This window comes from Pristiophorus japonicus, chromosome 3, assembly GCF_044704955.1.
Source record: "Pristiophorus japonicus isolate sPriJap1 chromosome 3, sPriJap1.hap1, whole genome shotgun sequence".
Taxonomy (NCBI): Eukaryota; Metazoa; Chordata; class Chondrichthyes; family Pristiophoridae; genus Pristiophorus; species Pristiophorus japonicus.
In genome coordinates, this window is record NC_091979.1 from 151,785,560 (window position 1) to 151,799,725 (window position 14,166).

General features: G+C 49.1%; 1 protein-coding gene across 3 annotated transcripts in view; it reads right to left on the reverse strand.

Annotated features, from left to right (window-relative positions):
- Nucleotides 1-14,166, reverse strand: part of hecw2a (HECT, C2 and WW domain containing E3 ubiquitin protein ligase 2a) — a 599,390-nt gene that overhangs the window by 435,490 nt on the left and 149,734 nt on the right. The window contains exon 1 of one of the 3 annotated variants that reach the window (XM_070875903.1): nucleotides 4,142-4,206. The exons of the other annotated variants lie outside the window; for them this stretch is intronic. Coding sequence (XP_070732004.1) covers nucleotides 4,142-4,184 — 43 coding nt within the window. The 5' untranslated portion in view covers nucleotides 4,185-4,206. Of the gene's footprint in view, nucleotides 1-4,141; nucleotides 4,207-14,166 lie in introns of those variants that run through there. 3 annotated transcript variants of the gene reach the window in all.

The window sequence follows — 14,166 nt, forward strand, 5'->3', positions numbered from 1 at the left end:
TACAATAAAGAATGTCCAAGTTGAATTAAATGCAGGACATTCATTGCTCTAATAAAAATGTACACGCAAAAGTAAAACATTACATATTAATTTTTAAATTATTAATTGCAAATTACTGGTAAGATGGTTTAACTAATGCATTCAAGAATTAGATTCAATGCAGGAGATTCACTGCTCAAATAAAAATTTGCATGCATCAATAAAATATAAAATATAATCAGTAAAATATAAAATATAAAATGCAACTTACTCTTGCTGCAGCCACCAAGCTATTCCAGCGTTTTCTGCACTGCTCACCCCGCCTCGCCTCATGGGATGCAGAAGACACCACGGCTGCAATCTCCAACCAGATTTTTCGGTAGACATGGGGTGGCGGTTTGCAATGCACACCCAGTGTCAATTCAGCCCACCTTGCATTCCCCTCGTTGACCAGGGCCTTGTTTGCTTCATCACGAAAGAGTTTTGCCCTTTTCCTCTCCGATTCTGTCTCCATACTCAGTTTCAAAATATATATAATGTTATATACTGTTAAATTTCTGTTTTCAATAAGAATCGCTGCTAAATATTTTCCATTCCAACCTTCCTGCTTCTCTCCTCTTTCTCTCTCTCTAACCCCTCCTCTGCCTTCTGCGCATGTCTGGATGACCCGACCTCCCGAAACATGGGAAAACCAGTCGGCCGGAAAAAAAAATTTTGCACATGCGCAGAAGCCCGTTGCTAGGGAAGCTTTTGACTCCCTCTTTCGGTGGGCGAATGCAACTTCGCTGAAAAATCAGATCGCCCCTTCCACATCGCCGGCCGAAGGCTGAGTGGAAAATCGCCCCAAAAAATGGACCATGTATCAGCGATCAGTAAGGCTGAGACGTCCTACATTGCTGGAACAAGGCCCATTTTTGGGGGCAATGGCCACCTCGTGGAAAGTTTAGCCCTAGGGCTCGTTACGCAGCCGGGGATGGGGTCGTGGGTGCGGAGGGGCTCGAATGGACTTTGTGCCGAGGGGCCCAAAATTCTTTATCTGGTTCTGGTCTCGTTTTTTGGTGAGGAAATATTTGTAAACCAAACAGAGCTAAGAAAAGGGAGCAAAATTAACTCCAACATGTGTAGGTGGGAAAACAAAGGAAAGGAAAGGAAAGGAAAGTCATGAGATAGTGACTGGAAAACACAGGAGAAAATGCACAAAATGAGAGGGAAAAAGGCACTGAGAAAAGAACAAAATGGAAAAGGATCAAGTTAATATAGAAGGCAAAAGGAAATTTAAAATTAAATTATCAAGAAGCTCATCCATCAACCTCAACTTTAGCCACAAAACACAAAATGTGAAAACTAATATCAAGCAATCATACTTGGGAAATAATGGGCCGGAAATTGATGAAGGCCTCCGCCCGCCCAAGTGCCGCCCAAAGGATCGCTGATGGTCGCCGAGGTACCTGATGGTACTTTCGGCGGGATTTTCATCGGAGAGGTCCCTCAAAGGTCGGCAGACGGCAAATGAGCGACTTATGCTGCCAATCTGGGTGGCAGCCGGCAGGAGCTGCCATTCTCGGTGGCAAAGGCGCTTGCCGCCAAGGATGGAGTCGGGCCCACGGAGGGTCAAAGAGCTGAAAAGCAAAAGCATTAAAAAAAATGTTAAAACCATCTGAAGACCTTCAGGGGATCCCATCCAGCTAAGTCCCTGTAAAGAAAAAAAATTACAAAAAGTGTACCAACCTTTTTTTCACCATCTTCCCACCTACCGTCGGGGACGGACCAGCCTCCAACCAGCGGTCCACCCCGTTCTGCCACCGACCGCCGCCGACTCCCACCCGCATGACCATCGCAGCTCGGCGGGCGGGAGGTCAGTTGCACGACTCAGTCGTCCGCTGACGTCGATGAGCGCTTCCCGGCGGCTCTCTCCTCCCACCCGCTCCAGGCCACATCGAAAGTGGCACTGGGCGGTTCGACCAGAGGAATGTCGGCGGTAGTCGGCAACTGTGGGTGGTAAGTTCTTCAATTTCGGGCCCAATGCTTTCAACAATTCCATAGTTGAGTACCGATAGTCTGGGAAACCAGCAATGAGAATTCAACATACCAGTAATCATTAATATCTAGCTACAAGATACAGCCTTTCAGGTATTGGATCACGAATATTATATTGCCCTCAATTATCGAACACTCCGGAAAACGTGTGAAATTCCCAGCTTCTGATGCCAGTATTTAGCAAAATCTAGCCATAAGGTACATGTTTTTAACATAATGTTCACATGTACAGATGAGTAAATTCTGAATTATTGATTCTGACTTCTGCACCTTAGGAGAAATTCTACGACAGAAAAGATCTAACCATCCCGCAAAAAATAATTACTGATTTGGAGACTTTAAGCGAGACTGTATAACCATTTACATCTTGCTGTTTGCCCAAACTAGGCAATTTTAACAGGTAAGTCTAGAGAAATGAAAATAGCTCCTATAATCATTACAATCTTTGTGTACAACATCCCAAATTGACAGCAAAACTGTAGACCTGGCTGAATGAAGGAGGTTTACTTGGTTGGCTGTTGGCCTCAATCACGGGTCAACAGCTTTAGATAGATACTAATTTATTGGCAATTACTCTGATGAACTTTATTTTTAGAGTTCTTTGTGATCGTCCTCATCTTCTTCTGAATTTCAATAGCAATTTAATGAGAAATATTAAGTTTGAGATTGATCTTTGTACAGATAAAGAGACTGCAACTCGATTATAATGTGACTATAAGCTCAGGTAAATAAAGCTCTTGAGATTGTGTCATTGAGGTCTCAGAAACAAAGAAAAGAGTCGCCCACATAACATCAGCTGGTTTTGAATAATTATACTTTGCTTCAATGCCGCTGTAGCAGCACTTCATTCTAAAGAGGCTTTAAGCGTAAACAACTGCCTTGCAAAACTGTTCGTAGGTAGTGCCATTTGCTAAATATTATCTGGCAGAGCTTTGTTTACAACCCAAAATATCTGGCCATCAATCATCATCATTGTTGTGTATCTGTAAAGCATGCACTCCCATGTTCCGCCACCAGGGTGCACATTCCCTGAAGTCTCAAGGGATCCCAGCATCCCTTCGGAGCACTGTATATAAGCCGGCCCCCAAGGCCTGTTCCTCACTCTGGAGTGGCTTAATAAAGACTAAGGTCACTGCTACTTTAACCTCCCTATGTGCAGCCACATCTGTGTTAGGAACACAATAACTGGCGACGAGTATACGAATTAAACACAAAGAAGCAGCAAACTGTGGGCATCCTGGAGAAGTTCTTGGAGGGTGAGGATTGAGAAGCCTATGTCGAATGACTAGACAAGTACTTTGTAGCCAACGAGCTGGACGGAGAAGGAAGAATCTTCTGGCTCAGGTGAAACCCACAGATAAGTCGTATGAGGAGCTATGTACACTGGTTCGGGAGCATCTTAATCCGAGGGAGAGCGTGCTGATGGCGAGGTATCGGTTCGACACGTACCAGCGATCTGAAGGTCAGGAAGTGGCGAGCTACGTCGCGGAGCTAACGCGATTTGCAGGACAATGTGAGTTTGATGGCTACCTGGAGCAGATGCTCAGAGACTTTTTTGTACTGAGCATTGGCCTCAAAACCATCCTATGAAAATTTTTGACTGTAGAGACACCGACCCTCAGTAAGGCCATTGCGATAGCACAGGTGTTTATGTCCACCACTGATAACACCAAACAAATCTCTCAGCACACAAGTGCTAGCAATGTTCATAAATTAACTGGAACTGTGCTTGCGAACAGAAATGTACAGGACAGAACCCACGAGTCTGCAACTGCCAGCAGGCCTCACGTGACCCAGATGACTCAGAGTCCGCAACAAAGGATGAATGCAAGGCAATTCACACCTTGTTGACGTTGTGGGGGCTTCCATTCAGCCTATTCATGCCACTTCAAAGGGTATGTTTGCAAGAGCTGTGGAACAATGGGGCACCTCCAACGAGCTTGCAAACGAGCTGCAAGCTCTGCAAAACCTGCTAACCACCACGTGGCAGAGGAAGATCGGTCCAGGGTGGATCAAAGCAATTTCGAGCCTGAGAGGGAGGAGGCAGATGCTGAAGCACACGGGGTGCACACATTTTCGATGAAATGTCCACCTATAATGCTGAACGTAAAATTGAATGGCTTACCCATAGCCATGGAACTGGACACTGGCGCGAGCCAATCCATCATGAGTAAAAAGATGTTTGAGAGACTGTGGTGCAACAAAGCATTCAGACCAGCCCTGAGCCCCATCCACACGAAACTGAGAACGTACACCAAAGAGCTAATCACTGTCCTGGGCAGCACCATGGTCAAGGTCACCTACGAGAGCACGGTACACGAACTGCCACTCTGAATTGTCCCGGGCGATGGCCCCACACCGCTTGGAAGGAGCTGGCTGGGCAAAATCCGCTGGAACTGGGATGACATCCGAGCGCTATCACATGTCGATGAGGCCTCATGTACCCAGGTTCTTAACAAATTTCCTTCCCTTTTTGAGCCAGACATTGGAAACTTTTCCGGGGCAAAGGTGCGGATCCACTTGGTCCCAGTGACACAACCCATTCACCACAAGGTGTGAGCGGTACCTCACATGATGAGGGAGAAAGTGGAAATCGAACTGGACAGGCTGCAACGCGAGAACATCATCTCCCCAGTGGAATTCAGCGAGTGGATCAGCCCGATTGTTCCAGTACTCAAAAGTGATGGCACGGTCAGGATTTGCGGCGATTATAAAGTAACTATTAATAGTTTCTCGCTACAGGACCAATACCCGCTACCGAAGACAGACGACCTATTTGCGACGCTGGCAGGAGGCAAGACGTTCACCAAGCTCGACCTGACTTCGGCCTACATGACGCAGGAGCTGGAGGAGTCTTCGAAGGACCTCACCTGCATCAACACGCACAAGGGACTGTTCATCTACAACAGATGTCCATTTGGAATTCGCTCGGTTGCAGCGATCTTCCAGAAAAACATGGAGAGCCTACTCAAGTCGGTACCACGCATGGTGGTTTTTCAGGACGACATATTGGTCACAGGTCGGGACACCGCCGAGCACTACTAAACCTGGAGGAGATCCTCTAGCGACTGGATCGCGTAGGGCTGCGGCTGAAGAGGTCGAAATGCGTCTTCATGGCAACACAAGTGGAGTTTTGGGGAGAAAGATCGTGGTGGACGGCATTCGGCCCACAGATACCACGACAGGCTATCAGGAACGCGCCCAGGCCACAGAACATTACGGAGCTGCAGTCATTCCAGGGACTTCTCAACTATTTTGGTAACTTCCTATCGGTGTTAAGCAGCCTCTGAGAGCCCCTACATGTGTTATTGCGTAAAGGTGAGAACTGGGTATGGGGAAAAAAACAAGTAATTGCTTTTGAGAAAGCCAGAATCATTTTATGCTCCAACAAGCTGCTTGTATTGTATATTCCGTGTAAAAGACATGTGCTAGCATGTGATGCGTCGTCGTATGAAGTCGGGTGTGTATTACAACAAGCTAACGTTGCGGGGAAGTTGCAACCTGTCGCCTATGCCTCCAAGAGCTTGTCTAAGGCCGACAGGGTCTACAGCATGATTGAGAAAGAGGCATCAGCGTGTGTGTTCGGGGTAAAGAAAATGCATCAGTGCCTGTTTGGCCTCAAATTTGAGCTGGAAACCGATCACAAGCCCCTCACATCCCTGTTCACTGAAAACAAGGGGATAAATATTAATGCCTTAGCCGGCATACAAAGGTGCGCACTCACGCTATCAGCGTATAACTATACCATCCGCCACAGGCCAGGCACCAAGAACTGTGCGGATGCTCTCAGTCGGCTACCATTGCCCACCACGGGGGTGGAAATAGCGCAGCCTGCAAACTTGTTGATGGTGGCGCAGCCCCGCAGACTTGTTGATGGTCATGGAAGCGTTTGAAAATGTTAAATCACCTGTCATGGCCCACCAGGTTAGGACTTGGACCAGCCAAGATCCTCTGCTGTCCTTAGTAAAAAACTGAGTACTGCACGGGAGCTGGGCCAGCATCCCCGTTGAAATGCAAGAGCCAATCAAGCCGTTCCAGCGGCGAAAGAACGAGCTGTTCATTCAGGCAGACTGCCTGTTGTGGGGTAACCGCGTAGTGCTACCCAAAAAGAGCAGGGAGACGTTCATCTCGGATCTCCACAGCACACACCCGGGTATAGTAATGATGAAAGCGATAGCCAGATCCCACGTGTGGTGGCCCGGTATCGACTCTGACTTAGAGTCCTGTGCACGGCAATGCAGCGTGTGCTCAGTTGAGCAACGCGCCCAGAGAGGCACCACTAAGTTTGTGGTCCTGGCCCTCCAGACCATGGTCGAGGATCCATGTCGACTATGCGGGCCCGTTTCTCGGTAAAATGTTCCTGGTGGTGGTGGATGCTTTTTCAAAATGGATTGAATGTGAAATAATGTCGGAAGCACCGCCACCGCCACCATTGAAAGCCTGAGGGCCATGTTTGCCACCCACGGCCTGCCTGACATACTGGTTAGTGACAACGGGCCATGTTTCACCAGAGCCGAATTTAAAGAATTCATGATCCGCAATGGGATCAAACATGTCACCTCGACCCCATTTAAACCAGCTTCTAATGAGCAGGCAGAGTGGGCAGTACAAACAATCAAACAGAGTCTTAAACGAGTCACAGAAGGCTCACTCCAAACCCACCTGTCCCGAGTTCTGCTCAGCTACTGCACGAGACCCCACTCGTTCACAGGGGTGCCCCCGGCTGAGCTACTCATGAAAAGGACACTTAAAACCAGACTCTCGCTGATTCACCCCAACCTGCATGATCAGGTAGAGAGCAGGCAGCAGCAACAAAATGTAAACAATGGTCGCGCCACTGTGTCACAGGAAATTGATCTGAATGACCGTGTATGTGCTAAACTATGGACATGGTTCCAAGTGGATCGCGGGCACGGTGATAGCTAAAGAAAGGAGTAGGGTGTTTGTAGTCAAACTAGACAATGGACAAATTTGCAGAAAGCACCTGGACCAAACGAGGCTGCGGTTCACAGACTGCCCTGAACAACCCACAGCAGACACCACCTTTTTCAAGCCCACAACACACACCCAAAGGATCAACGACACCACCCCGGACCAGGAAATCGAACCCGTCACACCCAACAGCCCAGCAAGGCCAGGCTCATCCAGCAGCCCTGCAGGGCCAACAACACACCAGCCCAGCAAGGGCACAGCCAACACACCAGAACAGACATTTGTACCGAGGCGGTCCACCAGGGAAAGAAAGTCTCCCGACCGCCTCACCTTGTAAATAGTTTTCACTTTGCCTTTCGGGGGAAGTGATGTTGTGTATCTGTAAAGCATGCACTCCCATATTCCGCCACCAGGGAGCGCATCCCCATGAAGTCCCAAGGGATCCCAGCATATATTACAGCTTATATTACAGTGCATCCCTTGGGAGCACTGTAATATAAGCCGGCCCCTAAGGTCTGTTCCTCACTCTGGAGTGTCTTAATAAAGACTGAGGTCACTGTTACTTAACCTCCCTGTGTGTCGTCTCATCTGTGTTCGGAACACAATAATCATCATCATAGGCATTCCCGCGAAACGAGGATGACTTGCTTTCATACCAAAAAAGGACGAATTCACAGGTATCCCAAATGAAGAACCCGGACTACATCCTGAAGCGTGGAAGATGCCGGTGCGTGCAACTTTTTAATGTGTGGTGGGCGTTGCACACCAGCCACCACATGGGCTTGACAGAGCTAGGTGTTGGTCCAGTGGCAAGGAGAGCTGGCATCAATATAATGCAAACAAAGGGCAATTCATATGGGGAAGAGAGGAGGTTAACCACTACACTACCCAATAACAATGATGAGAATGGAGGGGAAAAAGAGGGAAAAGAGGGTGAAAAGAGAACAAGGTGGAGGGACAGCGGGAAGATTGAGATCGAAGCAAGGATGGGCAAGGGTTAGTGCAGGGGCCGGGAAAGAGAGTGGTGGGAGGGGGAAAGAGAGGGGCAGAAGCGGGAAAGAGAGGGGGAGGGGAGAGGGAGGATGAGGGGAGAGGGAGGGTGAGGGGATAGGGAGGAGGGAGGGGGAAAGGGAGGAGGGAGGGGGAAGGGAGGAGGGAGGGGGAAAGGGAGGAGGGAGGGGGAAAGGGAGGAGGGAGGGGGAAAAGGAGGAGGGAGGGGGAAAGGGAGGAGGGGGAGGAAGGGAGGAGGGAGGGGGAAAGGGAGGAGGGAGGGGGAAAAGGAGGGGGAGATGGAGGGGGAGGGGGAGTTGAAAGGGAGGGAGAGGGGAAAGAGAGGGGAGAGGGGAATGAGAGAGGAGAGGGGAAAGAGAGGGGAGAGGGGAAAGAGAGGGGAGAGGGAAAGAGAGGGGAGAGGGGAAAGAGAGGGGTGATAGGGGAAAGGGAAAAGAGAGGGGATAAGGGAGAGAGAGAGGTGTGTATGCAATATCTCAATAAATTGAATACTGTAAACTCCGAACAGGTACAAACCTGGCTCTGCTTTATTTGGGCCCAAAGTGATTACATTACATGATGGCTGGCCTTTTATACCTGGGCTGCACACATGTGCGCACAGCCGAATGACCTCCGACAGTGGCGCCACCTAGTGGCTAGTTAAAAACCAAGCATACATACATGACGATATCCCCCTTTAAGATATTAGTAACAGTCTTTTTACAAATTGAGACGGTCCGGGACTTTCTGCTCTCGAGTTGAACGTCTCAGTTCAACTCCATACTTGGGTGAGCGTTCTGAGTCTGTTATGACTGGGGGCTGGGTAGCTGATCTAATGGGAGTGGCAATGACCACGTCAGGGATTGAAAGTCCAGATTTATTGACCATGCCAATGATTGAAAGTCCACATTCATTGATGACAGCGGAGTCCTCCGATGACTGAGGGTAGGTTGGTTGGTCACTGATTGTGTCTTCCTCAGACTGTTCCGGTTCATCCGTTTGCCACAGCTTTATCTGATTGACATGTTTCCTGCATGTCTGCCCATTCTTGAGCTTAACGATAAACACTCAGTTATTCTCCTTGGCCGTAATATTACCGGCGAACCATTTGGGACCTTGACTATAATTCAGTACATACACAGGATCATTGATAGAAATGTCACGTGACACAGTGGCATAGTTATGATATCCTTGCTGACTTTGACATCTGTATTCGACACGATTATTCAAGTCAGGGTGGACGAGAGTGTGCCTGGTCTTGAGACCTCTCTTCATCAATAGTTCAGCAGGGGAGATCCCGGTAAGCGTATAGAGTCTTGTCCTGTAATTGAGCAATATGCGTGACAAGCGAGTTTGCAGTGAACCTTGAGTTACACGTTTCATACTATGCTTGATGGTTTGGACCGCACGCTCTGCTTGTCCATTGGATGTGGGTTTGAATGGTGCTGACCTCACATGTTTGATACCATTGAGTTTCATAAATTCTTGAAACTCCACACTGGTGAAGCAAGATCCGCTGTTGCTTACAACGATGTCAGGCAGACCATGCGTAGCAAACATGACACGAAGGCTCTCAATGGTAGCTGTGAATGTGCTGGATGACATGATTGTACTCTCTATCCACTCGGAATAAGCATCGACCACAACTAAGAACATCTTTCCCAGGAAGGGACCTACAAAGTCGATGTGGATCCTGGACCATGGTTTAGATGGCCATGACCACAGACTCAGCAGCGATTCCACTGGTGCTTTACTGAGCTGCAAGCAAGTTTGCACTGATGCACACATGATTCCAGATCAGAGTCAATTCCAGGCCACCTTACATGAGACCTGGCAATGGCTTTCATCATGACAATACCGAGATGTGTGCTATGTAGATCATGCACAAATTTCTCTCTGCCTTTCTTGGGCACAACACCACAATTACCCCACAGTATACAATCTGATTGAATGGATAGTTCGTCTTTGCGACGGATGTAAGGTTTGGTCTCCTCACACATTTGCTTGGGTATGGCAGACCAATCACCACTAAGGATACGACGTTTCACAACCGATAATATCGGATCCTGGCTGATCCAGGTCTTAACTTGTTGGGCCGTGACAGGGGTTCCTTCACTTTCAAAAGCATCCATCACGAACAGTAGGTCTGCCGGTTCTGGCGTTTCCATCTCCGGTGTGGGCAATGGCAGATGGCTCAATGCATCGGCACAGTTTTCATTGCCAGGTCTATGGCGAATTACATAATCATAGGCAGATAATGTCAGCGCCCACTTCTGGATGCAGGACGACGCATTGGTATTGATACCTTTGTTTTCCGAAAACAATGAAATGAGTGGCATGTGATCTGTTTCCAGTTCAAACCGAAGACCAAACAGGTACTGATGCATCTTTTTAACCCCATACACACAGGTTCGGGCTTCTTTCTCTACCACGCTGTAGGCTCTTTCTGCTTTGACAAACTTTTTGAAGCATATGCAACAGGTTGTAGTTTACCCGACTCATTAGCTTGTTGGAGCACGCAACCAACTCCGTATGACGAAGCATCACAGGCCAATACAAGACACTTACACAGATCATAATGTACCAGCAGCTTGTTAGAGCAAAGCAGATTGGTAGCTTTCTCAAAAGCTCTATCTTGTGACGCACCCCAAATCTAGTTGTCGCCTTTTCTTAGCAGCATGTGCAGTGGCTCTAATAAGGTGCTCAATCGAGGTAAGAAATGACCGAAGTAGTTGAGTCGACCAAGGAACGAACGCAGCTCCGTCACATTCTGAGCCTTGGGTGCATTTTTGATGGCCTTGGTTTTCGAGTCCATAGGCCTGATGCCGTCAGCAACAATTTTCCTCCCCAGGAATTCGACTTCCGGTGCCACAAAGACGCACTTTGAGCATTTCAGTCTGAGTCCCACTTTGTCCAGACAATGTAGAATCTTTTCCAGGTTGTTCAGATGTTCGGCGGAGTCACGACCTGTGACCAGTTTGTCATCTTGGAACACGACGGTTCTGGGGACGGACTTCAGTAGACGCTCCATGTTCCTCTGAAATATGGCTGCAGCCGAGCGAATTCCAAAAGGGCACCTGTTGTCGACAGTCCTTTATGAGCGTTGATACACGTAAGTTTCTTCGACGTGTCGACCAGCTCCTGTGTCATGTAGGCCGACGTCAGATCCAGTTTTGTGAACGACTTCCCCCCGGCTAACGTTGCAAACAAGTCATCAGCCTTCGGTAATGGGTATTGATCCTGTTTCAAAACTCGTTTGATCGTAACCTTGTAGTCTCCACAAGTCCTGACAATGCCATCACTTTTCAACACATGGACAATGGGGCTGGCCCATTCATTAAATTCCACGGTGATATGATCCCTTCACGCTGGAGTCTGTCCAGTTCGATTTTGACCTTCCTCATCATGTACGGAACTGCCCGAGCTTTATGATGGATGGGTCTTGCATCCAAGTCCACGTGGATCTGCATCTTGGCTCCAGTGAGATTGCCGATGCCTGGTTCAAACAGTGAGGAACTTGCTCAGCACTTGAGCACATAGAGTATCCTCCTCCGACTACAACGCTTTGATCTCATTCCAATTCCATTTGATTTTTTCGAACCAGTTCCTGTCGAACAGCATTGGACCATTGACTGGAACAATCCATAATGGTAAATCATGAACTGCACCATCATACGACACCTTGATTACTGCACTGCCAATCACCGTTATGAGTTCTTTAGTGTACGTACACAACTTGGCATTGACTGGACTCAGCTTAGGCCTCACAGCCTTGGTATCCCACAGCTTGTCAAATGTCCTCTGGCTCATTATTGATTGACTCGCACCTGTGTCCAATTCCATCGATACCAGCACATCATTAAGTTTTACATTAATCATTATCGGTTGGTTCTTTGTTAGGAACGAATACAGTCCATACACTTCCTCCTCTGGTATCGCGGATTGCATATCCGGATCCGCGCTGGACTGGTCATCATCCTCCACGTGGTGTGTCGTAGCACACATGCGCTGGACATGCCCCACTCTAGAATGCCTTTACAAATATACTGTTTAAACCGACACTGACGATGCCGATGATTTCTCCCACAACGCCAACACAGTTATATCGGACTCATTCCTGTTGGCGGACTTTGAGCAGCCACAGGTTTCGAGTACGCAGTCAGGTAGGCCCTGCCATATGCAGCTCTGCCAAACGATGATAATATCTTGTCAACAGTACTTGCCGAGTTCTGATTTTTCAATGATATCTGCTTTAAGTTTTTGTCCGTCGTCATGCATGATTGGGCAATCGTGATGGCCTTGCTCAAATCCAGCGTCTCCGCTGCCAGTAACTTACGCAGGATCACCTTGTAGTTGATGCCGATTACAAAGAAGTCCCGCAGCATGTCTGCCAATGCAGTTTCAAACTTACACAGTCCAGCTAGACGTCTTCGGTCGGCAACGAAATCCGATACATCCTGGCCCTCAGAACGAACATGCGTATAGAATCGATATCTTGAGATGATGATGCCTTCTTCTGGTTTGAGATGGTCACGTACCAGAGCACACAAGGTTTCATAGTCCATGTCCGTTGGACTTAACGGCGAGAGGAGATTCTTTATGAGTCCATAAATTTTCGGACCCCAAACCGTGAGGAGGACTGCCCAGCGCCGAACTGCGTCTGCCTCTTTCTCCGTTTTGTTGGCCATGAAGTACTGGTTCAAACGGGCTACAAAGTCTGCCCAATCTTCTCCCTCCATGAATCACTCCAGAATTCCAACTGTGCTCATTTTTGTATGCGAAGGCTCTTGTTACCTCATCGCCAAATGTTGTGTATGCAATAACTCAATCGACTGAATACTGTAAACTCCGAACAGGTACAAACCTGGCTCTACTTTATTAGGGCCCAAAGTGATTACATTACAAGATGGCTGGCCTTTTATACCAGGGCCACGCACACGTGCGCACAGCCCAATGACCTCCAACAGTGCCGCCACCTGGTGGCTTGTAAACCCAAGCATACATACATGACAAGAGGGGAGAGATGAAAGAGAGGGGAGAGGGGGAGTTGAAAGAGAGGGGGAGTGGAGGGGGGAAAGAGAGGGAGTGGGGAAAGGGAGGGGGAGGGGAAAGGGTGGAAGAGGGGAAAGGGAGGAGGGAGGAGGAGGGGAAAGGAGGAGGGGAGAGGGAGGGGTGGGAAAAATGGAGGAAAGAGGTGAGGAAAGGGAGGAGACAGGGGAAAAGGGAGGAGGCAGGGAGAAAGGGAGGAGGCAGGGAGAAAGGGAGGAGGCAGGGAGAAAGGGACAGGGAAGGGAAAGGTAGGAGGAGGGGTTGGGGAAAGGAAGGAGGAGGGGAAGGGAGGAGGGAGGGGTTGGAGAGAGGGAGGGGTTGGGGAAAGGGAGGCAGAAGGGAGAGGAAGGGGAAAAGGGAGGAGGAAATGAGGAGAGAGTGGAAAGAGAGGGAAGAGGGGAATGAAAGGGGAGAGGGGAAAGAGAGGGGAGAGGGGAAAGAGAGGGGAGAGGGGAAAGAGAGGGGAGAGGGGAAAGAGAGGTTGAAAGAGAGGGGGAGTGGAAAGGGAGAAGTGTAATGTCTGCAAGCTTGTAATGTTTGTACCTCCACACGGTGGATGTGGACATATTGTGTACTGCAACTGCAGAGTTAATAATAAACAGAGCCAGGCTGTTCCGGAGGCTTCTGACAGAGCTGCCTGCCATGTTAGGAACTGTGTGTGCTGTGTTCTGTGAATATATCACAGAGAGGGAGGGTAAAGGGAGGGGGAAGGGGAGGGGGAAGGGGAGGGGGAGGGATAAGGGAGGGAGAGGGGGGAGGGGACAAGGGTAAGAGGAAAGGGAGGAGGGAAGGAAAAGGGCGGGAGGAGGGATGGGGACGGGAAAGGGAGGAGGAAGGGGTAGTGAAAGGGAGAAGGAGGGGAAAGGGTGGAGTGAGTTGGTTGGGAAAGGGAGGCAGGAGGGAGGGGAAGCGAAAAGGGAGGAGGGAGTAGAAAGAAAGGTGGAGGGGAGAGGTGGAGTTGAAAGAGAGGGGAAGTGGAAAGGGAGGGAAAAGGGAAAGGGAGGGGGAAGGGAGGGGGGGAAATGGAGGGGAGGTGAAAGGGAGGGGGAGGTGAAAGGGAGGGGGGGACGGATAAGGGAGGGGAAAAGGAGGAGGGAGGTGGAGGGGAAATGGAGGAGGGAGGGGCAGGGGGAAGGAGGGGGGAGGGGAAAGGGAGGAGGGAGGGGAAGGGAGGAGCGA